At 41.6% G+C, this 23542-nt stretch overlaps 1 protein-coding gene across 3 annotated transcripts; it reads right to left on the bottom strand.

Annotated features, from left to right (window-relative positions):
• Positions 1-11753: 11753 nt before the first annotated feature.
• E2F6 (E2F transcription factor 6) lies at positions 11754-21673 on the bottom strand. 3 transcript variants are annotated; one of them, XM_065632857.1, is made up of 7 exons: positions 21316-21673; positions 18211-18259; positions 16517-16727; positions 16036-16194; positions 14869-14983; positions 13244-13391; positions 11754-12509 (listed from the first exon to the last, which is right to left on the bottom strand). In XM_065632857.1, the coding sequence occupies exons 1-7, from the start codon at positions 21379-21381 to the stop codon at positions 12460-12462; spliced, it is 798 nt and encodes a 265-aa protein (XP_065488929.1). In that variant the 5' UTR covers positions 21382-21673; the 3' UTR covers positions 11754-12459. The 3 variants fall into 3 exon arrangements, with proteins under 3 accessions (XP_065488929.1, XP_065488928.1, XP_065488930.1); XM_065632856.1 differs by having other exon boundaries at positions 16511-16727; positions 21316-21670; XM_065632858.1 differs by having other exon boundaries at positions 16511-16727; positions 21325-21669.
• Positions 21674-23542: the final 1869 nt, after the last annotated feature.

Below are 23542 nucleotides of genomic sequence, written 5' to 3'. Positions count from 1 at the left end.
GAGCAAAACTGGCTGCACAAAGCCTGGGTGTGCCTGATAATGCAGGACTTGGGCTCTGCCAGTCGCTCTTTTCATTGGTTACATAATTCTCCCCTGCTAACTAACGTTGCTCTTGTTAATAAGGTAGTTTCATAGTTTCTTGGATGCGTTGGGAAGACAGAAGTGAAACTGTGAATCTGGGTTAATTGATATGCTTACGTGATGTTGATGTGCCAGATTTTCTGCTGTAAGTCCCAGGAGGAAACTTGCAGTAAGCATAGCTGGGAGACTAAGGACAGAGTGACCTCAAGTTTTCCTTTGCTGCTTTCTTTTCTGCATTTAGGCGAAGTTTAGGGCTCTGTGGCCCATAGGTGTAAGTCGCAGCCATTTGAGGGGCTGCTCTGATTTATGAAATCCTCCCTGTCAGTAGGCTGGACATACCTCACAGTACCTTGGAGCAGAAGAGAGTTTCTGCTTCTCTTATTTCTGCTCCAGCACTTCCTTTACGTGACACACTGTCAAGTTTGCAGAATTGGAAGCGTGCAGGGTACAAAGCTGCTGGCCCCTCGGAAGTGCTGGCTATAGCTTCTCAAAGCCACTTCTGCCTCTTTTTAATTCTGACAAGGAGACTAAGGATTAATTCAGTCCTATCACTTGCATGCCTGTAATACTTATCTCTTCCAGCGAACACCTACCCATATGAACACAAGCATTTCTGACAGTTTATTCTGGATTTAAGATCAAACATTTAAACATCTGCTTCCCAAAATGGAACCCAAAGTCCATAATTGGGCAAATAGGGTCCTTATAGAAAATCTGCGGAGAATCGAGCATTCTAGAAAGGAGTGACTAACTGTGTACTGAACAGAACTTGTAAGAATCATGCCTGAAATTCTGTATTTTCCCAGATCATATGTACATCTGAACCAGCATGTCCATCTTGATCTGATCCAGAATTCTTTAGCAGAGTGAGAACCCACGTACATGTTTTCTTTTCTCCATCCTGTGGCAATTCATGCTGCATGTTCCACCTTCAAATAAAGTTCCTAGCCACTATCTTGTAGGTTTGTGTGCGTTTTGCCTCTTTAAGGATGCATTCTGATGAAGCAGTCTTCATGCAGTAAAAATGCATTAATAAGAAGATAACGAGGCCCGGAAGAACAGGCTCTCTAGCCGACCGGTGAGAGTGCTCAGCAGGGTGGGGGCAGAGAGGTAGACAGCAAACTTAGCAACCCTCACAGTTACTTAGATGGCTATTGAGGAGGGTATTTTTGGATTGCAATCTTGGATATTGGTGTAAGAACCACAGTAGGCACTTAATAAATCCTTCTTTTAAACTGGCCTTTAGCCATAAGTGTGCAGGAACTGGCTTGGAAAGTGACAGTAAAACCCTGGGCACCAAACAGTCCCTGCAATTTGGGGGAAATGCCAGTAGGAGATGACTTGCATAGAATAGGCTAAATAAAGATGATTATTGCTGTAGTTCTGTGTGCATCTCTGAATACCCACATTATATGTCTCCATACTAGCACTGTCATTCCTATGATCTGCTTTTCATCAAGACTTAGCTACTGTTAATTCTGGGGAAAACAAGCCAGTCTGGCTGATACTGGGGCATAAACAACTGTGGTTGCTGGGCCTGCTCTTGGGGAACTTGCAGGGGTTGTAAAATAGGAATAAGAACAATTGTGAGTGCACTAGTGAAGACATAGCTTTGCAGATAAGGGTTTATGCTCTTGGAGAAATTCCATCATTTTGTATTGAAACATCAGAGTCGAGCAGCAAAGTAAACACTCAGCACAGAGAGGGAGGGGAAGAAAGAAGGAATGAAAAAGAATATCCATGAACCCTATTTTTTTCCTGTTTGGAAAAAAACACAATTTTTCTATTTCTCCTCATTTTGTCCAACAAGGAGAGTCTTGTTTAAAAACTGTTACCACTAAACTGGACTCTCAAACAGTAAATAGGATGACTCTGTGAGGAGGCTGGTAAAGAGATGATCTCAGATTTGCCCCAGTCCAAATGAATACTTCATCTAGGCTTTGGTGATGGGTGATGATGTGAAAACAAACCACTATGTGGGTAAGCAAAATTAAGGTATGAAAATGGAAATGGTCATAGAAGTGGTAGTTACAACCACATTGGAAGAAAAGCTTTGAAGATTTTAGTACATTTGGTCTCAGATAAGCGTTAGAATTCTGGAATTACTAAAACTACATCTCAATTTCAATAACAAGTGACTTTCAAAGAAATTGCTATTGCCAGGATGATGCCATATGATTGAAAATAGTAAGTATAGATCTGTATCTTAAAAGGAGACAAATATGACAGTTACAAAACTTCTTCTGTGAGTAGCACACAATGTTTAAAAGCACATTTCTAGCAAATAACTTGGGAGATTTGGATCATTTCAATGACGGGAATGGTAGAAATAGGATATAATTAAATGGTACAGTCTATAGAGGGATGTGCTCTTGGGCACTAGGAAGAGATGCTGATATAACGTGGGAACTTATCATTTGGAAACAGCTGAGGAGAAATACTTCAGGCTTCCATTAGTTAATGGAAATGCAGAATTAAAAAGGGTAAATGGTACTGTGAAAGCTAACAAAGATACTCAAGTAAGATAGAGTAAGGGCAAGATCAAGTAAAAACACTGCTGGACCATAAGTAGTTCTATTCATCTGTGTTGAAGGAGAGGAACTGAAATTTGGAGTTGGGCACAGATAAAGGAACCAGGCAGCCTGTTTTATGTGAGGTCACCTGAATAACTCAATTTGCTAAGTCCAGCAGAGCAGTGACTGAGAACATGGCCATGTCTGTAGATACACCAAAGAAGTCAACATCAAGGAGACCAAGAGCTCTGGACATTACAGAACAGTGCTGGCAGGGGAATCTATGCATGTAAACTGGCCACAAACAGGTGGGAAATAAGAAAGTTTCTAACTATAAATGATAGGGGTTTGGTACAACCTTCATCTGAATAAAGGCGGCAAGAAAATAACTCCCTGCAGGGTGATCAGCGCATGTTGAAAGGGTTGTGTGGGGTGGTGAGTGGCATCGCAGGGACTCGACTCGGGAGCCCTCAACATATTTTTCAGTTGTTTCTGTGGCTGCAGAGATAATAATTTGTACAAAGCGTAGTGCAGCCTGTATGAAAGTGAAACCAAAATATTTCACAACCAGTTAAAAGACTCTGTGGAGGTTGCATTGTTGTTCAACACCCACAGTGAATATCATATCAAACAGCACAGTTTGGATGTAACCAAACTGGCTGTTTTAACTTGCTGAAAGAAAATAAATTGAAGATGTTTCTTTGTGTGGACCATTAAATGTTTTGTTTGATCCAACATAGAATGTTTCCTCTGGATGCTTGAAATAAGAGAGGTGGTCTCTTTTTTTAAATCTCGTTGCATGAGATACTTAGGATAAGGAAATCCTATTATACTTTTGTCCTAGGGAATTTGAAGGAGAATTCTACTTCTTAGGGAGCTGTCAAAGGACTAGGGATTCCCAAGTGGGAGAAAGGGGAAATTCTTCCTCGTGTTGAAGCTGTTGTCCTGCACAAAGGCACTGAGTTCCTTGGGTCAGCGAGGAGGAGCATGAGAATCATGGCTTCCCGCCCTGGGAACCAGTGCGTTCCCTTGGGGGTGAGTCCCCATCCCTCTCTGTATGGACAAAATCAAAGCGGTTACAGGAAGGATTGAGCATATTCTGCCTCAAAACAGCCTCTGCTAAAGGGTCTCTGCTACTTAAGTAACTGCTGTGATCATTGAGTAATTGGGGACTTTATTCCAACAGAGTTTATCTCCTCTTTTTTTTTTTTTTTTTTTTTTTTCCCCAGCCAAATCTATTCAGCAAATTTGAAGCGAATAGTTTAGACATGACTGGAGCCACATTTTCTAGGGGATTAACTATTTAAATAAATAAATAAATTATCCAACTCTGTTACCACTTTTAAAATTTACGCTGCTTCTTTTCCACCTAAATTAAAACACATTTTAATCTTTTTTTAAGTGTAAGAGTTTGACCTGCCCACCCACCCAGCGTTATAAATTAGGGCTCATTAATGATGCTGTTCCAGGATGCACAAGGCATTTTATAGCACTCAGAGCTAATGCTTATTTCTTCAGCTTACCAATTTTTTCCTCTCTTTGCAGCTCCTTTCATCTAGTCAGTTCCACCTGCTGGTCTCTGTAGAAGAGGGGACTCTTCACTATTAAATTTCCATACTTTTCTAGTCAAGTCATTTACAAACTTTGTGACTGAGCATACTGCTAAGTTGTTGATAGTTTAAATAGATTCTGCTATGCCACATGGTACAAGCAAAATCATAGGAAACACATCTAGCTGAGGTTGATAAAAGTGCAGGAAATGTTAAAGTAAAACAGAACTCTGGTTCTGAACTGAGTGCTGGATGTGACGGTCCCTACAGAGTGGCAGCATGAAGAGAAATTTCACTTCACAAAAGAACAAAATTCGGATTTTTCAGAATTTTCCAAGCAGATGTCCACGATTTTCCCCATGACAGGTATTGCGGGCGGGCAGGCAGCTGCACGGCTGGCAGAGTCAGTCGGCTGGTACTGCCACAGCACAGCCCCCCTGCTCTGCCAAGGCCTGCAAGCCCTTGAACTTGGGCTGTCAAAAAGCCTTGGGTGGATCGTGTCTGATGTGCTGGAAGGAAAGCAGCAGCCAGCGATCCGGGGGGGGAAGCCCTTTGCTTTCCATCAAATTGGAATTTTACGGTGGAAATTTGTTCGACCAGAAGATTTCCGATCAGCTCACGCAGACCTTGTAGCACCACCAGCGCTGTGTCCCACCTTCCCAGATCAGTAGTTTCCCAACACTTTCCCGAGGCGATGGTAAGTGGCTCTCTGATGTATTCTTTGCAGTGTTTTCAGTTACTGTGTGATGCTGAGTGTAATTCGCAGCTGGCCAGAATTGTGCGGTGGTGCTTTGGCGGTTCGGATGCGGCAGGCGGATGGGTGTCCCCATCCCTTAAGTGGCCCCACAGCCCTGGGAAGCCATCGAGCAGCTCTGGCTGTCCCCAGGCTCTCTGTGCACGCCGTGCATTTCGGTCAGCGTGGGGCTTGGGACCTGCCTGACATAACTGGGTGAGAAATGGTGGGTAATTTCTCCCTTTTTACCCTTTTACCAAAGTTGCCCTTGAAGCTCTGCACCAGTTCTGCCTGTTTAGGATGTTTATTGCACACAAATTGTGATGCTGCAAGGACAAACCCATTTCAGTTCCTCTCTGGCCACTGGAAAAAGATGTCCAGGGAGATGAAAAAGGGGTGAGGAAAGGGTTAATAATATCGCTAAGCTTTTTTAAATGTCAGGGTGCAATTTTGTCATTGTTGAAAAAATGCAAGTTATACTGAAAATTAATGACATGTTTCAGATTTTCCTGTCTTGCAATACAAGACTGATAGGATACCAAAGGAAAAAAAAAAACAAACCCACTGTCTGTAAAATAAACATAAGGAACATTTATTTGTACACTTGTACATTTTGGCTTTTCAACTAAAATTGTCAACAAAACGCTAATTTCGATTATGGGTTTGGAATATTGAATTTATTTTGCCATTTAGTTTCTTAAAGGCCGTGCAGTAAAGACTGAGAGCATCAATAACCCTCGGGGCGTCTGGCAAGGCAGCGGAGAGCCTTCCAGTGGATGCTCTCCTGAGGCACTGGGAGGACCTGGCACTGACTGGGATTGCTTCACAAAGCACGACGAAAGTGTGAGGACTGTCCTTGCTGTTGTCAGGGTTTCTGGGACAAGCACCCTGGGGAGGTCCTGGGGAAGCTGCTGCGCTCTTAGGAGTCACTGCAGAGCAGATCTGGTAGGAGTTTGCAAAAGGGATCAAGGCAGTCACCCCTTTTTTGCAAATGAGCACAGCACAGGGGGATTTGTCCAGAGGCAGCCAGCTGCCCGATGGCAGCACAGCGTGGTGTCAAAAGGGCATATGGGGTTATATGTGAGGAAACCTGTCCTTAGAGGACAGCCCACGCTGAGATTCTCTCTATATGGAAACGGAAACCCCAAATCTCAGCCTTCTGATCATCATAGTTCTGTATCTCAGTAATTCATCTGTACTACCAGCATTACCGTTGTGGATCCATTATTACTTTTAAAGTAAGAATTAACTATATAAAATATGGAAATGTAACAATTCAGCTCCAAGTATAATTTATTCAGCTTGCTCGTGCCCATTTCAAGGCCACTGTTTGCTGCCAATAAAGCACAAGGCTGAATCACTATTTCTAGTTGAACCTCAATTTTGTTAAACTGATTGGAAACAATTAATTGAATGGACACCACCCTGACCAAGTTTTGATTTCAAAAGTGATGAAACTTTTTAAATGGCACTGGGGGGATATTTTTCCCTCTACGGCTGTATCATTTTCTCTCCAAATCATAAATGCTGTTTTGCAGACTTCTCTCCCTGTCTCACAAAAATAGCTCCCACTCGTCAATTTAAGAAATAGCCGATTGGCATAAAGCCAGCAGAGGGAGCACAAATGCCCCAGAAGTTTTCAGGCAACATCTATGTAAACAATTATTGTTGTCTTGTTTTCATTTCTAGGCAACAGATCCTCAGAGACAAATATATAGCATACAGACAATATCTGGACAGCCTTTCAACCCCTTCTGTCCAGACTGTTACAGTCTGTATCTTTTCCATGTATAAAGGAACAGTATTTTACAGATTGGGAATAAAAGATATTTTTGTGTGGAAGATACTTGTTTTTAAGAATATTTGAAGTGATCATTTAATGTCACAAATTTAAATCCTTTTTAAAAAATAAGTAAGATTCCAGAGCTTCAATCTGCAGTAAATTTTTAATACAGTCTGGAGTCTTTCACACTGGAAGAAACATGTAATTAGTCAATAAAAATACAGTAATCTGTATTTCCTTTTATGCTATTTGGTGGCCCAGGGCTGTCAGTATTTTTGATACTTTCCAGACAAATCAAAACCACTGACCTGTGCATTGAGCCTGCCAACCTCTGTGTCGACTTTGGCAATTCAAAGACTGACATTTGTATTTATCCCTTTATTCCATTCTCCAAGAAAAATCTGCAATTAAGGGTCATTTGATCTCTAAAGAGAAGCAACACTAATGTTTTCATGGTATTTTCCTTTTATTTTCAAACTTCTAATCACAGAAAGAATTGATCCTGCAGTTCTTGAGGCAAATCTCTGTATTTCCCTTATGAATATTCTCCCAGGATGGGATCGTTTTGTATCATTTCACAGGTGTTTATTTTACCTGCAGCCGAATAAGGACAGAAATCATCAGCTCCAAGAGCTTCTCACCAGTTTGAAGGCCTTGCACACGTTGCTGGGCAGCTGAGGTTGAATCTGTCTCTAACACCAGGAGAATTTTCGCCACAAGAAACTATTTCTTATACAACACTAAAGAATCACTGGCGTTGGTGACGAGAACATTGCTTGGTAAGAAGGTTCTGTGATGATTTGTGGGGAGTAGCATTACCAAGCAAATCACAGTTCTCTGCTCAGGACTATGAATTTTGTGCAGCCAGGTTCAGTATGAGGAATGGGGGCAGTGTGTGGATATTGTCCTGGTTTTGTATGTGTTTTAGGGATCATGAAGAGATCATAATTCAATTCTGGGATGCTTGGTTTGATGCTTGAGTGCCCAGCTAACAGCAGGGTGTCTGGTGTTACTCGGAGTATAATGTTTTCATAGCTGCTGCATGGTCAGGAAGAAATGATCTGAGTGTTCATGAGTCTCACCAGGGGAAAACGAGAGCTCATTCATTTGTTCGTTCATTCATTCATTCTACATACAATTTATTTTCTGGATGCTTCTGAACAAAAGCACAGGCAGAGTACAACCTAGCAGATGAGAACTTCAGAAGACAGTCTCATCACAATTTGCCGAAAGGTGGATCTTAAAAATGACAGCATAAGAGCTATTGACTGTGTGTCCTTTTCAAAATCACTTAATGCCTTCCCTCGTTCCAGACACCATGCTAAAATTTTACCATTTGCCATATTTAGTAGGATATGTTTCATACAGGTACCCATGTTCGAGAACTTTTTGCCTCCTTGTGAAGAAAATAAAGAGGTAGGTAACAGCCTACAAACGGCTACTGCTGCAAATAATGGATGTTTCCAGATCCAGAATTCTACTGTTGGAATCCCAGCTGTCTCACAAATATTATGGTCACTCTAAATCTCTTCTCAGAGGAGTCTGTATCTTGCTTCAAGCTTTACCGTTAATGACTAGTATAATAAACTTGAGGCCTCTTGACCTTGTTTTACTCTTCAAGTTTGCAGGTTCTTAAGTTGTGCTTAAAGGTCCAGACCCATCTCTCCTTTGCAAGCCCCTTTAAAACTTTATTATCCAAATAAATCCTGAAATGTTTTTACTGGACTTTGAACTTTTCTTCTGACAGATAACTTTTATTTTCACATTTGGAAATGAACTCTTTTAATGTTAAGGTCACAGTTTGTACACACAAATGTTACCCTAGGCTTAGAAGCCAGCAAACCTCTTAAGAATTTGTGTGCCTGGTAGTTAAAATATGTATAAAAACAGGCTTCCCCTCTCTGAGCTTGCTGAAACTTTATCTAACACCTTCCCAATTTGCAAGAAAAACGTTATTAGTTCTTGCTTCATTTTCCATGACATGTGCTTTGGCTGCATGTTAGAGAAGCAACAACCACTGCCATAATCTGCTTGTGACATTTTAATGGTTATAGATGGAAAAAAACTCCTTCGAAAATGACAGCTGCAACACCAAAATTGCTTGTCTGTCTGGAAAAAAAATATTGTGTTATCTAAAAGCAATTCTGTGCAGGATTTGCTTTAGAATCTACAAATGACTGAAAGCAAACTGTTCCAGGAACTCAAATAGCTCTTTGCAGATTTTTAGATTCTTGAAGTTTTCATCTGAAGTGCTAAGTTTAGTGTTTGAAGAAGGAGGCAGAGAAATATTAGAGGCCTAACAAAAGTCAATAAAAGGCTAATAACATCCTGAGTTTGTATCTTTTAAATTTGCTGATATGGCTTCTAGGGTCATCTCCTGTCGCCCTGTCCTTACTCTCCACAGGTAAGTGCAAACACGAGCTCATTCATGGATTATGTCCTGACAACCAGGCTTCTCCCGCTCTCCAAGCATCAGGTAAGATTTCCTTCCAAACATAAACCATGGCTGTTTACAAACGAGTAGCCCAATCCTTCAGTAAACATCTATGTGAGAAGCCTCCTGTAGATTTATATAAACCCTACACAGACAAGTACAATTCATGCGATTTTTAGCCTCAACACATCTCACAACTTCCCACTGGCAGATGGGCAGTGGAACCCAAACCAGCAGCTTCCTGCTCTGGATCAGACTCGAGCAGCTCCTGCAGTCCCAGCGCGGAGCCAGCGCCAGCCCATCCAGCGCCATCGCAGCTCCAGCACCCTAGCAGCAGCTGACTGCCCCACGAGCAGCCTCACTTCGACACGGAAAACTACAAGAGCTAAAGTGACTTCTGAAATCAGTGTAATTTAATTACACTTATAAATGAGGCTCTTCACACACAACAAAAAGATTATTCAAAATGAAGGAATTTGCTGTCTTTTAAGTGCTTTCCAAAAGATAGTAATTTAAAGCAATCTTCTCTCTTCTCTACAGATCGCATTATTTAAAAACTGCAATTCACATCTGAAATCTCTGACGAGTAATTTCCCACACCAAATAAGGGCTAAACTGGCAACTCACAGCGTTTGTTCCAGTTACAGAATCAGCAAACCCAGGCCATTTTATAATTACAGATCCTGGCTGTTGCTGATTAATGCATTTACCTGCTCAGCCAAAGACAAAAACGTCATTAGAGCTTTTTAATTTATTACAGGCGGAGTCCTCAAATAGCCAAGGGAAGTGCTTACAGATAGAAACATGCTGAAAATGGAAAGATATGGACTCAATAAAAATACTTTAATCTTAATAACCTTTCAGAAAAAAAGCATTATACAAATTCAGAGTAAAATCCTATCACATGTAGTCGTAAAGTGAGCTTGTTAAGTTCAGCATCACCCAAGAACGTTTCCTCAAGTCCCAGTCTAAACTTTTCAGCTGAATAGTAGTGTACTGGGCTTATACAGCACATTGTTTTCCAGTATAGCAAATGGATACTCTAAGTATCCAAGTAGTAACAACAAAGTGGTTTAATCTTCAAAAGTCCACTTGTTCCACTGAAGGTGCATTATTAAAAAAATAAAAAGGATTTAAGGAGATAATTATAGCATAACTATCGTATTACAGCTTCTTCCATTTCACTGTGCTAATTGTATAGCTTGAAGTTTAAAAAGGAATTCTACAGCTAGAAAACCTGCACAAGGGAGGGAGAAAACCAGAATCACTGGAGATTTGTGCAAAAAGAAAAAATCCCTGTCTTAGTTAAATAAACTATGTTCTGCTTTTGAAGACAGACTTCCTTAGCATTTATAAGATGGTTATTTTGTAAAGTACACTTCCTTACTCTACAGTTCAAAATGCTGTATCATCATGTCACAGAATTCCATGCTAATGGACATCATTCAGCATTAGTTGTTGGCGCTGGCAATTTTTACGTTTCACAGCAAACATTATCCCAAGTTGTTGAACCAATGTCGGGGGAATCGATATTTCTCCCAGGCAGAGACCTCTCTCCCCACCACAACAGACCAGCAATGCAAAAATCAAACAGCAAGGTTGCCATCTGGAAAGAAACCAGCAACCGAAGATAAAAGACCTCTCTGTACAAAAAGATGATTTCTTAATTTTACCCCCCCCCCCTCTAGCTCATCTGAGGAGCACCTTCCCCCTTTTGATTGTGATTCACATACAAAATGTGCTTTCACTTTGCTTTTATTTATTTTAACAGCTAAACTTGTAGTTTGCATTTTACAGAAATGCAGAAAAATAGTATCCAACACTGTGTTGGCAGCACATACACAAGTCAGGATTACTTTCTGACACAAACTTACACTCACCGTATTTCCCAATTTGCATAGTGTAATACTACGCATTTTACAGAACTAGCAAACACTGTAGAGAACTGGATTAACTCACGGTCTGTACTTCAGAATATTTACACTCTTCAGTGTCAACTGCCCTACCTTATTAGTACTTATTAGTAGGATATAGGGCATTTAATTTCACAGCATCTAAGGTAGTTGGAGAGTTGCTGGTTAAAATGTTCAGGGGTTTATTACCTTTGTTGTTCCCACTTGTGAGTAGATGGATAGTTGTTGACACTGTGTGATCGGGAAAACAAGGACTTGGAGTTCCGAATTAAAAACACACGAACGAACCCACTCACCTCTCCCCAGACATAAGACTCTGATGTACACTTTTCAATACTGGGGTGAAATGAGCCTAAGTTTGGCATTTGTACGGTGACAGTTCATTCACTTTGAAAATCCAGTATCAAAAATCTGAAGCTTCATTGTACAGGCACTAAAGATGGACGAATACAGATGTAGTTCTGAAGTATTTTATGTATTTCTGCAAGCTGAAGCCACAAGCGGATCATGGTACTAGGCTAAAGCTGTGCTGTATCTAAACTCCAGAAACGGGACAGGACTGATTTAAAGTTATTGATCACCGTGTTTCTTCTGAAAATTGCTATGGTATTGTGGCATCACAAGGATCAGACCTAACTGCTGGCTGCCAGCACCATGTACAACAGATTTAGAATTTTCACATCAGTTTTAATGTTTCTAGTTACCCAGTGAATTGCAAAGACAACGCGTTTCATTAGACTGACTGATTAGACTATTTATATGTTTAGAAGTTTATTTCTTTGCTGTACAAAGGCAGAAAAGCAAACCATCTCAATAAATCTACATCGGTAACTACCTAGACGTGACACAGATATATACAAAAAGCCCAATTATTTAGCTTCAGTGTTGATACCATAGTTCATGCAGAGCTGGATGCAAACAATGCAAGCAGCATCTACACAGCGTAAGGCATAACTCTCACGATATTTACATCTTGTTTCTTACAGTGAAGGCTTCTGATACACCAGTTCTTTGTTACATTTGTATTTGACGATCCTGCTTCGTAGTAGTGCAGTCTCAGAACTGAAAAGTGCATTTCTTTATTATATACATTCTCATATGGATTGCAGATCGTTCCAGAAATAGCTTTCAAATCTTCATTTTCAGAAGTAACTCATTGCCTGTGTTTTCCATCAATTAAAATTATTTCATAAACTAAAAATATATTTTTCCCAAAGCTCTGTAGATCACATGCAATTATGAAAACAAAGCTCCTAAAAGCAACTCTAGGAACTGTTGTCTTCTGACTTGGGAAGACAAGCAATCCTGTGAAAGCATTCAACCAACCCACTGCTCTTTTAATTTTACAACACTTTGGAACATTTCAGGTTAGGAAGTCTGTAGATCCAAGCAGCTTTGGAAAAGCTCTATAACACAGATATTTACATTCTGTATTAGATTTTTGAGTTGTAATTAATCTGTCATCTCAGGTGGTTTGTTTTTTTCTTCCTCCAGAGATCTCACTTTGAAAGTAAAAAAACAAATAAGATTACTGTCACTATAAGAAATATAATTCTAAGTGTTTTTGCAAGCAAAATAAAGTTAAAAAAAAACCAAACCCACAAAAAGTGCCTAAGCTTCAAAAGTCAATTCTTCAACTACAAAGCAGCACTGCTAAAAATAATTTATCCTTTGTGTTCTGAGCTACTCCAATTCCCGCCACATTTATTTTTAAACCACAACATCCTGCAGCACTGGGGCTCTTGAGAGACTAAGTTCCAGTTAATCTTGCTTTAGGAAATTAAACTACTACATCCCCTCCTCTGTCTACCCTCCTTTAGCCACGGCAGCAATGAGCAAGTGCAGCAAACTCTCGTCTGAAACAGCATCCTGACATATTGCAACTATTCCAGCAGAGCTGCTGGACTTTGCAGTGGAGCGGCTGAGAACTTACACACACTGTCCCATCCGCAGAGTGCAGCTCCAACAGGAAACCAGTAACGAGTGACAGGAGGAAAGGGCCAGGGAACCAGCGTGCCCTGCCATGCGTGCATGTGCTGCCTCTCCGACCTCCTGCTGCAGTGAGGTGACACAACAGCACAGACTTCTCTTTCAGGTGTTTCCTATACTCCCACACATCTTGGCCCAAAAACTATGCCCAGAAAATTATACTTGTACAGAACAGTTATCAAAATGGTATGACAGTCTCAGAAAAAAAAAATTACATGGGGGGAAAAATGTAAATGGAAGATACTACCTTCATCAGGAGGAACTGATGGCTCAGTTTTACAAGTGACAGTATCCATATCTTCAAAAGTTTCGGCATCTGGCTTCTGTTCTTCCACCTCACATAGATACACGTCAATAGGTCCCTTTGTGCTCTTCACGTGTACTTCTATGCAATCCTATAAAAGAGCAACTTGCACATAAACCAAAGAACAAATCTTACACAGCTATTTTTGCATGTTTTTGAAGCTAACAGATTAAGAACAGAATATATCATTCCTGTTTAAAATTGTTACTATTTCTACATAAATTATTACTATTATATGGATTTGTAGGCCAATTATTAAGCACCATTAAGCTAACAAGGTTTCATTTTTGATGAATATGAACCTAAGGAATCTTTGTTTAGTCTTTTTGCTTACATTTGATATATGACCAAGATTTACTATACATTTAGGAAGAGTAACAAAATTAAAAACTTGACACATCAATGCCATGGATCAGAAAACAAATCAGAGCACATGGCAGCTTTAATAATATGGCAAAGCAACTAAACCATATGAATCTTACTGCTTTCCTGTAGGAAGCATCACATCACAAGCCACAGAGCAAATCAAATTTAATGGGCAACAGACAGAATACTGTTTTCTAAAGTATGGCTTTTAAAACCCTGCCTTCTTTTGCTTCAGGAAGCCTCTGAAACCTTTTTCATCTCCACAGGATGAGAACAAGCTCCTGTTACCAGTAGAACCACTGGAGATCTATGCAGTGGATCAAAGTCTTCTGGTTTTACTGATTTGTATCTCCTTTTCTTACAATACCGCCTGCCTCCCCTTCCGCGCACACAGCAAGGCAAGTTTGATGACTACACAGTTAAGAACATTATAAAAAAATACACATGCAAAACAGAATTAAAGCTCCACCTGTTATGTTAAGCTTACTTCCAGTATTTCCCCTCTTTCACAGCACTAAACAGCGAGTTACCTGTATACAGGACCAGATGTAGGTGAACAGGGCAAAGCTGTGGCTCTTCTCTATGACCCCAGTGGCTGTGTGCATGTTGTACCATGAGGTGAGGACAGGGGCCAGCCCCCCATGTCCCTGAAAAGTCCTTCTTGACATGATCTTTTTAAGTGCTAAAACGTTTTCTTTTGTCAACCAGACTGTGTTTCATACTTTTATATTATAGTAACAATAGCTACCTACTCATTAAGCAGTAAGACACCATTTACACTTTGTTAAGATGATTATCAATTAATGCTTATTGCTTTGTTTGGTTAGATTTGTAATTTTTGTAGAGTTTAGTATACAAACAGTAACAGCTCTTCAGAAATTTCATCATCCTGGTAATCATCAAACAAACTGACAGTGGAAATAAGCAACATTTATTACAGCTGTTCCATTCTCTCTAACACAACCAAATAACAAGAGCTCAGACATGTTTATTGTTTAATAGTTTAGGTAAACAAAAAAAATGCTGAAAATAAGTTTCTTAGACTATTACCCCTACAGCACTGTTTAGTGGAGCACAAGAGCAATGAAGTACCAATATTTGCTATATATTACAAAGAAACTACAAGTCAATTACTGATTGCTGCTGCAAAAAACACATTTGAGAACTTCTGTTGCCTTAAGACAGAAATGTATAAAACTTACTTCTTTAGGAACTGGTATTTCCAATTTGGTTTCTTCTGGAGCTTTGATTGCAATCACAATCTGTTCTTGAAATGCCTGAATGCTACAGATATCTTGATATGTCACATAAGCTAGTGTACACATTGGTCAAGGATTCTGTAAAGTAATTTGCTAGTGGACAGAAGCAAAGACTATAAGATATGCTGAAGCAGAATACCAACTTCAGAACAGTGGTAAATAGCTCAGCTGAGGTTACTTTAATAATAGCTTTGTGAAATTAAGTATGAGCTAACGAGTGGAAAACCTCTTTTCTTTATTTCTAGGAAGGAAAACAACTTTTAAAAAATTTGAGATATTAAATATTAAAAAACCAGATACATTTGACAAACAAGTTCTCACAGATGCTTTCATAAGTCTACAAAGCTGAAGGAATGCCACCCTTGAGAAACTAGTAATTTGTTTTGTAATAACCATGCATGTAAACAACTTCTGGAAAAGTATGGAATTATTGTCTTAATCGAGACAGGTAAGGTGTAATGAAAACTTTCCCTGATATCATACAGAAAATGGACACATTTCCTTTGAGCACAGACCTTAATGTTCTGCCAGACAAGGGAGATAAGTATTATTTTATTTTAACCCAAACCCAAAATCCAATGTTTATGTCATATTAAAAGAAATTTCTTTACTGTTATCAAAACCCATCAAAGATAGGACTGCACTGGAACTTTGCCCTAGAGACAGAACAGTATTAGGACACAACCAATGTACAATTATATCTTCCTGGCGATAGGCCATTGGGACTCTGTTTCGGGTCCTCTTTCTCATCCCACTAAGCAACTCAATCTCACTGGTAGGTCCTGATCTGCCCCTGAGTCATGTTTACTCTATAATGGAGAAAGCAAGGTAATAGTTAGGGTACTGACTACTCCCCCAATTCCATTCTTCTGCAGTGAAAAGGCCTAACGAGTAGCACTCCCCTAAGAACAGGCTGGATTGCACATGACACTGCAAAGCACGGCACATGACTAGTCTACACCAATCTAAAATAACCAGCAAGTTCCTATTACAAAACTCATTATCGAGTCTTACTGCATACCTGTGGCATCAGCTTACACCTACTACTAAATACCTAATTACTTGCAACCAAAATCACATGTTGAAGTAATGCAAGAGTTAAAAGGATATTTTTCATTTTCTTTGTCATCTGTTAGTTCAAATAACTGATGAGCACAATCCTTGATTAATTCATCCAGAGCTTCTTCCATGGCTGACAAGTCAGAAAGTTCATCTTTAAGGTTTTGTTGCTCTGGTGCTTTTCCAACAACTTGGTCAATATTAGAACCTCTAGAAGAATATGAAAGTTGTCTAGTATGTTTACAGAAATACGAGCCTGTTTACTGAACACAAAGTGTAGTAATAGAAAACAACCAGGAACTCTGGTATCCTTTACTCTGCTGAAATATGCTTCATTGTGCTTTTACACCTGATAGTCATTAATACACTAAGTAATTCAGACAGCCTAAGGATACAGTAGGACTTAAAAATCTTTTTGGCTATTAAAAGTAATTCAATATACTTTAAAATACTCTGAGTTATAAACATTACTCAACATTGTTGGGTTTTATTGTTTCAGAAATTAGAAGTTTCAAAGCCAACTCACACCCACTGGATAAGATTCTTAGATATTTTCTGAATTAAGTGGATGCCATCCAAGACATTGGTGATGTCATATACTCTTCGTTTTCGTACTCCAAGAGTTGTTGCTACTTCATTTAAATCAAGGACACCGTCTGGAGCTGTTTTGACAAGATCCATGAATTTTTGGGTCAAATAAACCAAGGATGCATCAAATCGAGGCTTTTTGACTTTCACAGTTCCTGTAACGTTTTGATAGAATATTAGTAAACAACTACAAGAATATGAAGTGTTCCTTAAAAAAAACCAATAATGATTAAGTATCAGTGAAGATAGAAGTATAAAACCAGTCATTATTAACACTGACATTGTAAGGGCATCATATAGTCTATTAACCACATATACAATCATTGCAAACAAATTAAGGTATCTAAATAGCAAGCATGCATCTTCATGATTTCAATGTTCATGACTTCTTACTGCTAGTATGGATATTAATAGGTAACTGTATGTTCTATAGGAGCTCAGACTACTGAAAGAACACCAATGAAGCCTTCAGTTAACGACAGTGTCAGGGCACTGCCAGAGACCTGCAGCTCAATCATTTGCTCTGTGACACTTAAAATTGTTTTTCACATTCTTTTGGCCCAGATTAACCAGTAGGTCTCATAAATTACTCTCAGTCATGGTTCAGGAGTTAGTTAGCCTGGTTTCAGGGCCTGTTTCAGCTTGGATGTGATCAACCTGTTTTGGAGCCCAAGAATTTTATATGTGGACCAACTCTGGTTGTAGTACTCGGCCTCAAAGCAGAAGACTTGGTGATGCCATTATTTAATTTACTAATGCAAGGAAGATCAACAGGTACCAGAACACCCTGTACTATGTGATTCCCTTACCAGCATATTCACAGAAACAGCAGAAAAGTCACTGATGAACAGCTTAACTTCAGATTGTTATGCATGTATGCATAAAACAAAGTATGTATTTTTAAAGCACAAAAAAGACATAGCACACATGCCCTCATCTGATGCTAGAGCCAATGAAAGACTATCAAGTCCTGCTTTTACTTCTCTTTTCTTCTGCAAAGCAAACCAGCTGTTTCATATTTGATCTACCTGTGTCACTGAGTAATATTCCAGTCTAACACTTCAAGAGAACACGTGTTTGTGCACACTGTTGCACGTGTAGGGAAAACTTCCCTAGAAACACTCTACTTTGAACTTCAGTATTTTTGCCAGGATGAATGAGAGATACACTTTTACTCACAGTATATCACACCCATTCCACGGTTGCAAGATTGTGCACTCTTTCACATGAAGTGACAGGTTCAACAACTCAGTTTTGGACTATGTTACTGTGAGATATGTAAGACTGTTCAATTGGTGAGAAGAAAAAAAACCAAACCAACCCAACCACAAAAACCAATGCAAATTCATTCAAGTTTTTACTTACATCTGTTAATGCCATTTGAAAACCAACTCTTGCTAGCACAATGCTCCAGTTTTCCCATAGGTTATTTTCTTTATAAAAGTGGGAAGGTATACTTGCAGCAGATTTAAAGAGGAAAAACTATGAAGAATGCATTGCTTCATAGATATTATTTCATTTAGTGTGCAGCATTCCTCCTATATTAGATACACAACAATTTCTTATTCACTTACAGCGTGTACTCAGCATTTAAAAAAAGGCATAAATAATCTTTACATGTGGAACACAGCAACTTACTTCTCACAATCCGTACTTCTTGATCCACATTCAGGTTGATCATTGGTGGCTGGGGAAAAAAAAATATATATACACATATAACTGGCATAAAATGCTATCTACATAGCAAGCTTATCCAGTATAAATCCCCAAATCAACTCTAGATGCTACAGCCATCAGCACGCTGACAACTCAACAGATATGTGAAGGAGTGTCACTGTAGACAAGGGACACATGCTCATTAATTCCTGCCAGAATTTTCAGCCTTTAAATCTCAGCCCATCTCCCTCTGTCTTGGAAAGGGCGAAACACCACTGAACTCCCTAATGCTCATGCAACGGTCACAATACCAACAGATACCTGTATAAACTCTACAAGTAACTCTACAACTCTTCAGCTATTCCATGCTAACAGCTCACATACAGAAAACACAATGCTATTTAAAAGCATTACAATTATTTTGTAGAAGACTTTGAAACTGGCAGCAGAGTCTGCTCTGGTCAAGACACAGGTCACTGACACAGTGAGCCTAAGTACGTACTTAATTCCACCCCCAACTCCAATTTAACAAAAAGAGTATGTTCAAATTCAGACTCATTCCAGTTGAGAATGTCTCTGGTCCAACCTCCAGCTCCAAGCAGGAACAGCCATTAGATCAGAGCAGCTTACTCAAGGCTTCACTCAACTGGATCTTGAATATTTTAAGACATGGAGGCTATACCTCTCTGGGCATCCCATTCCACTGCTTGCCCATCCTCACAGTGGAAAAGCTTCACTTCACATCAAGCTGCAACCTCTCTTGTTTTTGCTTCAATTCTCAGCTACTTCCTTCCAGCCTCCCATCATACATGGCTGTGGCACTAGCTTTTTGTTAACTTCCTTTCAAGTACTGAAGGGCTGCTGTGGCTTAACAAGCGCTCTCAGCATTTTATCAACAGCCTTCCTGTACTGGTGGGCCTAAAATGGGACACAACATGCCAGGAACAGCCTAATATGTAGCAAGTGGAGAAGAACCACCACTTCTCTTGATTTGCTGGCTGTGCTTCTGCTAATACAGCCTCATATGCCTCCATGCCAGGGCACAGTGTTGGTGCACATCTACCCCACCACCCCCAAGGACCCCCAGGTGCTGTCAGCAGGGTGGTCCCCCGGCCTGTACCGCTGCAGGGCACAGGTCCAGGAGCAGGGCTTCACACCTGGATTTTCGGCTTCCTTGGCTGAAGTTTGAGGTGTCTGATGACCCATTCCTCCAGCCTTCCCCACTCAGAAATATCATAAGGGTGCACCCTACATCTTCCTATCAACAGGACAGGTCCCAGGATAGACCCCTGAGGAACTCCAACTTGTAATCCACTTTCAGGTAAAGTATGAACCACTCCTCTTGATGCCTAACGATCCAGCCAGCTTTTTTTACTCATCTAGTAGTTATGAGACATAGTCTCATAACTCATAGTCTCCAGAAGACCGTTCCAAAAGTCCTGCTAAAGCTGATGTAGATGACATCCAAAGCTTTGGATCTACAGATCTAGTAATTTCATCACCAAAGGTAATAGTTTGGAAGTATAGTCATGTTGGCTATTCCCAATCACCTTCTCCTTCACATTCCTAGAAATAGTTTCCAATAAAACTTGCTTTTTGGTTTTACAAGGGACTGAAATGAGGCTGACTAAGCTGTAGCTGATCCCTACAACTTCTCAAAGATGATAAGAGCAACCTCACAATGTCAGCCAGCTCTCTCAGCCCTCTCAGGATGTAGCTCAGGTGGGTCCTATGGATTTGTATGGGTTGAGATTCCTCAAGAGATTCCTTACTTGACACTTTTCCATTGCTGGTTGTTCTTCTCCTTGAGTCCTGTCTCTTAGACACAAGGCCCAGGGAACATCAGTTCTGAAGATCCATGCAAGAAGGCTCAGTACTTCAGCCTTATCTGTGTCTGCTCTTCCAAAATCACCTGCCCCACATAGCAGCAGGTTCACACTCCCCTCTAAACCCTCTTTACCACTAATGAAACAGCAAAAAATTCTTGTCACCCTTGACACTCCTTGCTAGTTTCAACAGTAGAACTTTGGTCTTTCTAGCACTATACCTACATGTCCAGACAATATTTCTTATCCTTCTCCTTTATAGTCTGGTCTTGCTTCCAGCTCCTGCATATGTTCTTTTTGCCCTTACCAGAGTGCAGGCACAGCTATGCCCATCCCTCAATACATTTACTTGTTGTCATGAGCATCAGAATGGAATGCCCCTGTCCTTGCAGACCTCCACCTCTTCAGCTCCTCCAACTTTCAAAGTTGCCTCCACTAAAATCTCAGCTACCTGTTGCCTGAATAAGCTGGAGTCCTGCACCCTGAATAAGACAGAATACACGTTCTGTACACTGCTACCAGCCTTCCTCACTACACCCAAGGTCTTGAACTCCACTATTCCGCAGCTGTTACAGCCAAGGCTGCTAATGGTTACCACATCTTTGACTTGCCTGTTTATGAGAAGCACATTCAGCAAAGCATCACCCCTGGTTGACTCATCTAAACACCTACATAAGAAGTTGTGCCCAACACCGTTTGTCTCCAATAATAACAACTTTCCAATTACTAGTGTAAAAACTCACATAAACTTGGCTTTAAGACCAAGTCACATTTAGCCCAACGGTCAATAAAAATAAGCCATTTTAGGATGTTTCACAGAATTAAAAGTAGGGATGCTTTTTGTTAGATACCTCTTAACATTACTAAAAGAAGCTGTGGAAGCCACGTGTAAGATGGCCTGAACATCACAGATGTTCAGAGAATAACAGAATACACAGTTGTAGTCTGTTCTTCCCAAGCACAGCTACAACCTATTTAACTCGATTAAGAGTCTATACATAACACAGCTAAGAAAATCACCCCTTTGCACTACGACTACCAGCATTGCACTTCCCTTTCCCGGGCAGCCTGCTAAAGTGCGATGAAGGATGGAAGCATCACAACGCCCCATCGTGCACCGCTCCGGCCGGGCCTGCCGCATCTTTCCACCTCAGGGAAGGACCTTCGGGCACCTCCTCAGGCGCTCCCGCGGCGGGAGCGAAGCGCTGCGGGGCCGTCCCCCGGCCACGGGCAGCGCCTCCCTCCCCCACCCGCTGTGTACCTCACTCACACGCAGCGTGTCCGGCCGCAGCGGCCTCAGATGCTCCCACTTGCCAGGGTTGGCCATGTCCGCCCGGGCCCTCCTCCCTCCTCCGGCCGGCCGCGGCCTAGCACGGCGGGAGGCCTCTCCCGCCCTGAGGCGAGGCGGCGGAGGGCGGCCGCTCAGAGGCCTTCAACGACGAGCCCGCGAGTCCATGTGGGAAGAAGGCGCCGCCATCCCCACCCCCGGGAGGAGGGGGCGGCCGGGGCCCTCCCGTTCTCACCACGCTCCGTTATGGCCGCCGCCCCCCCCCCAGCCAGCGGACGGTTGGGCGGGAGAGCGGCAGCCCCGCCCCGTGCGCACGCGCGCGCCCGCCCCCCCGCCCTCCCGCCAAAGCCGCGGCGCGAGCGAATGCGGCGACGACGAATTTTCCCCCCCGGGCGGCGGTGCGGCCGCGGCCCTGGCCCTTCCCTTACCCAGCGGCCCCTGCGCCGCCCCGCCCGCGCCGGCTTTCCCGCTCGTCCGCCAGTCAGTCAGTCAGTCGGTGGCCGCTGGGGCCGGGCAGCCGCCGACCCGGGTGTCCCCTCAGCGCGGCGGGCAGGTGTCTCTTCAGGGGAGCCTTCTGCCCTGGACGCCGGGAGGACGGAGGCTTCTCCGGGTGTTCCCCGTATTGACGCTTCTTGCGTTCTCATCACCCCCCAGGGCGCCGGAGGGAGCGATCCGCTGTGCGCTCTGTCCCTGGTCTCGCCGGCGGGCGCACTGGGTTAGAAAGGGAGTTCTCACCCCTCGGGTTGCTGCAGGGAGGGGAGGTTTTGATCCCTCGCCCTAGTGCATGAGCAAGGGGAGAGCACCCTGCCCGAGAACCACCGCATAGACAGGTGTGAGAGGAATTAGTATTGCTTGCTTGCCAAATAGTCTGTCACAACTTGGTAGTGTAAGTAGATCAAAGCTGCGTATGTCGCTCACTGGGGAGACGAGGACTGCACGTCTGTGTCAAGAATAAGTTAGTGGTGTGAGGTTTGTGGGTGAAGGGCCAGACAAGAGCCAACAAATGTGGCTTGTCTGAACTATTGCTGTCCACTTCCCAGCAAGAGGTCCCAGATCTCTCCCAAATCCCAACTCCATTGCTCCCGGTTTTTCTTCCACACTTCTGGTAACCTTTTGCAAGCACAGACTGTTGCCTCGCTTGTTTTTCAGCATCAGCAGTAATCTCAAAATTTCCAATTTAGTAGGTAACTTGTGTTTTTCAGACAAAAATGTTTCTTTAAAATATAGCACCTTGTTAAATGGATTGCTCTTTATGGCAGTTAACTGTCTGTTACCATACTGTACAACAGATAAATGTCATGTATTTCTTTTGCTTAAAGAATTTGTGAACTATTTTGCTTCCTCAACCCACACCTTAGATGAAATGTCCAGTCACTTCTCTGCCCTCTGGGCAGATGTTCTTGAGAAATATGAATTCCATTGGACATTGCGTAAAACTGCCGCTCTGGTATGAGAAATTCAAAGCCATGAAGAGCTTCATTCATCTTCTGCTATGCCAGACTGGACAGGTCAAATAGCACTCTATTATCTTGGAAAAATAATGAATTAATTTTAATTTACTAGATGTTTCTTATGCCTTCAGGTTAGACATTCCTTTTGGAGTAGCTTATGTCACCACTGATACATCAGATGCCTTGGTAGAGGATGGAGTTTTCCTCGTAGTAATCAACTTTCAATCAATGACTTGCGTGGTAGAAATTGTCCATGTAGAGGTACGTAGAACTAAGGTGGGTTGTTCTCATGCTCTCATCAGTTCATAAGAAAAAAAAGGGGGAAAAATATGTTACAGCTCTTCAAAGGCGCAATGTCTGTGTTTCAGGAGACATGAAACCTTGACTGCACGGTTAAAGATGTACAAATGTTGCTTGTCAGTATTCTAAGGAGAGCTTAGGCTGCTGCAGGTGCAGAAGATTTTCCTTTCATGGAAGCAACACATCACTGCAATGTAAAAACATTAATTTGTGTGTGGACAACATGATCGTTGATAACTACTCTGCGGTGATAAATGTAGTCCCATAAGGAATTAATATTTATCCCCCTTTGTTATGCTCTTAACTGGAAGATGTATCTTACCATTGTAATCACAGATTGTATAAACCCACTGTGATAAAGCAGGTCTTTTCCAGCTGGAACAGAAAAAATATTTGGAATAGAGGTCTTAGGCCACTTTAGTTTGGGGTAGTGCAAGGAATGTGCTGTG

This window comes from Caloenas nicobarica, chromosome 3 (assembly GCF_036013445.1).
Source record: "Caloenas nicobarica isolate bCalNic1 chromosome 3, bCalNic1.hap1, whole genome shotgun sequence".
In the NCBI taxonomy this organism is placed as follows: domain Eukaryota; kingdom Metazoa; phylum Chordata; class Aves; order Columbiformes; family Columbidae; genus Caloenas; species Caloenas nicobarica.
The sequence above is the reverse complement of the archived record's forward strand: the minus strand, read 5'-3'. Positions and strand labels throughout refer to the sequence as shown.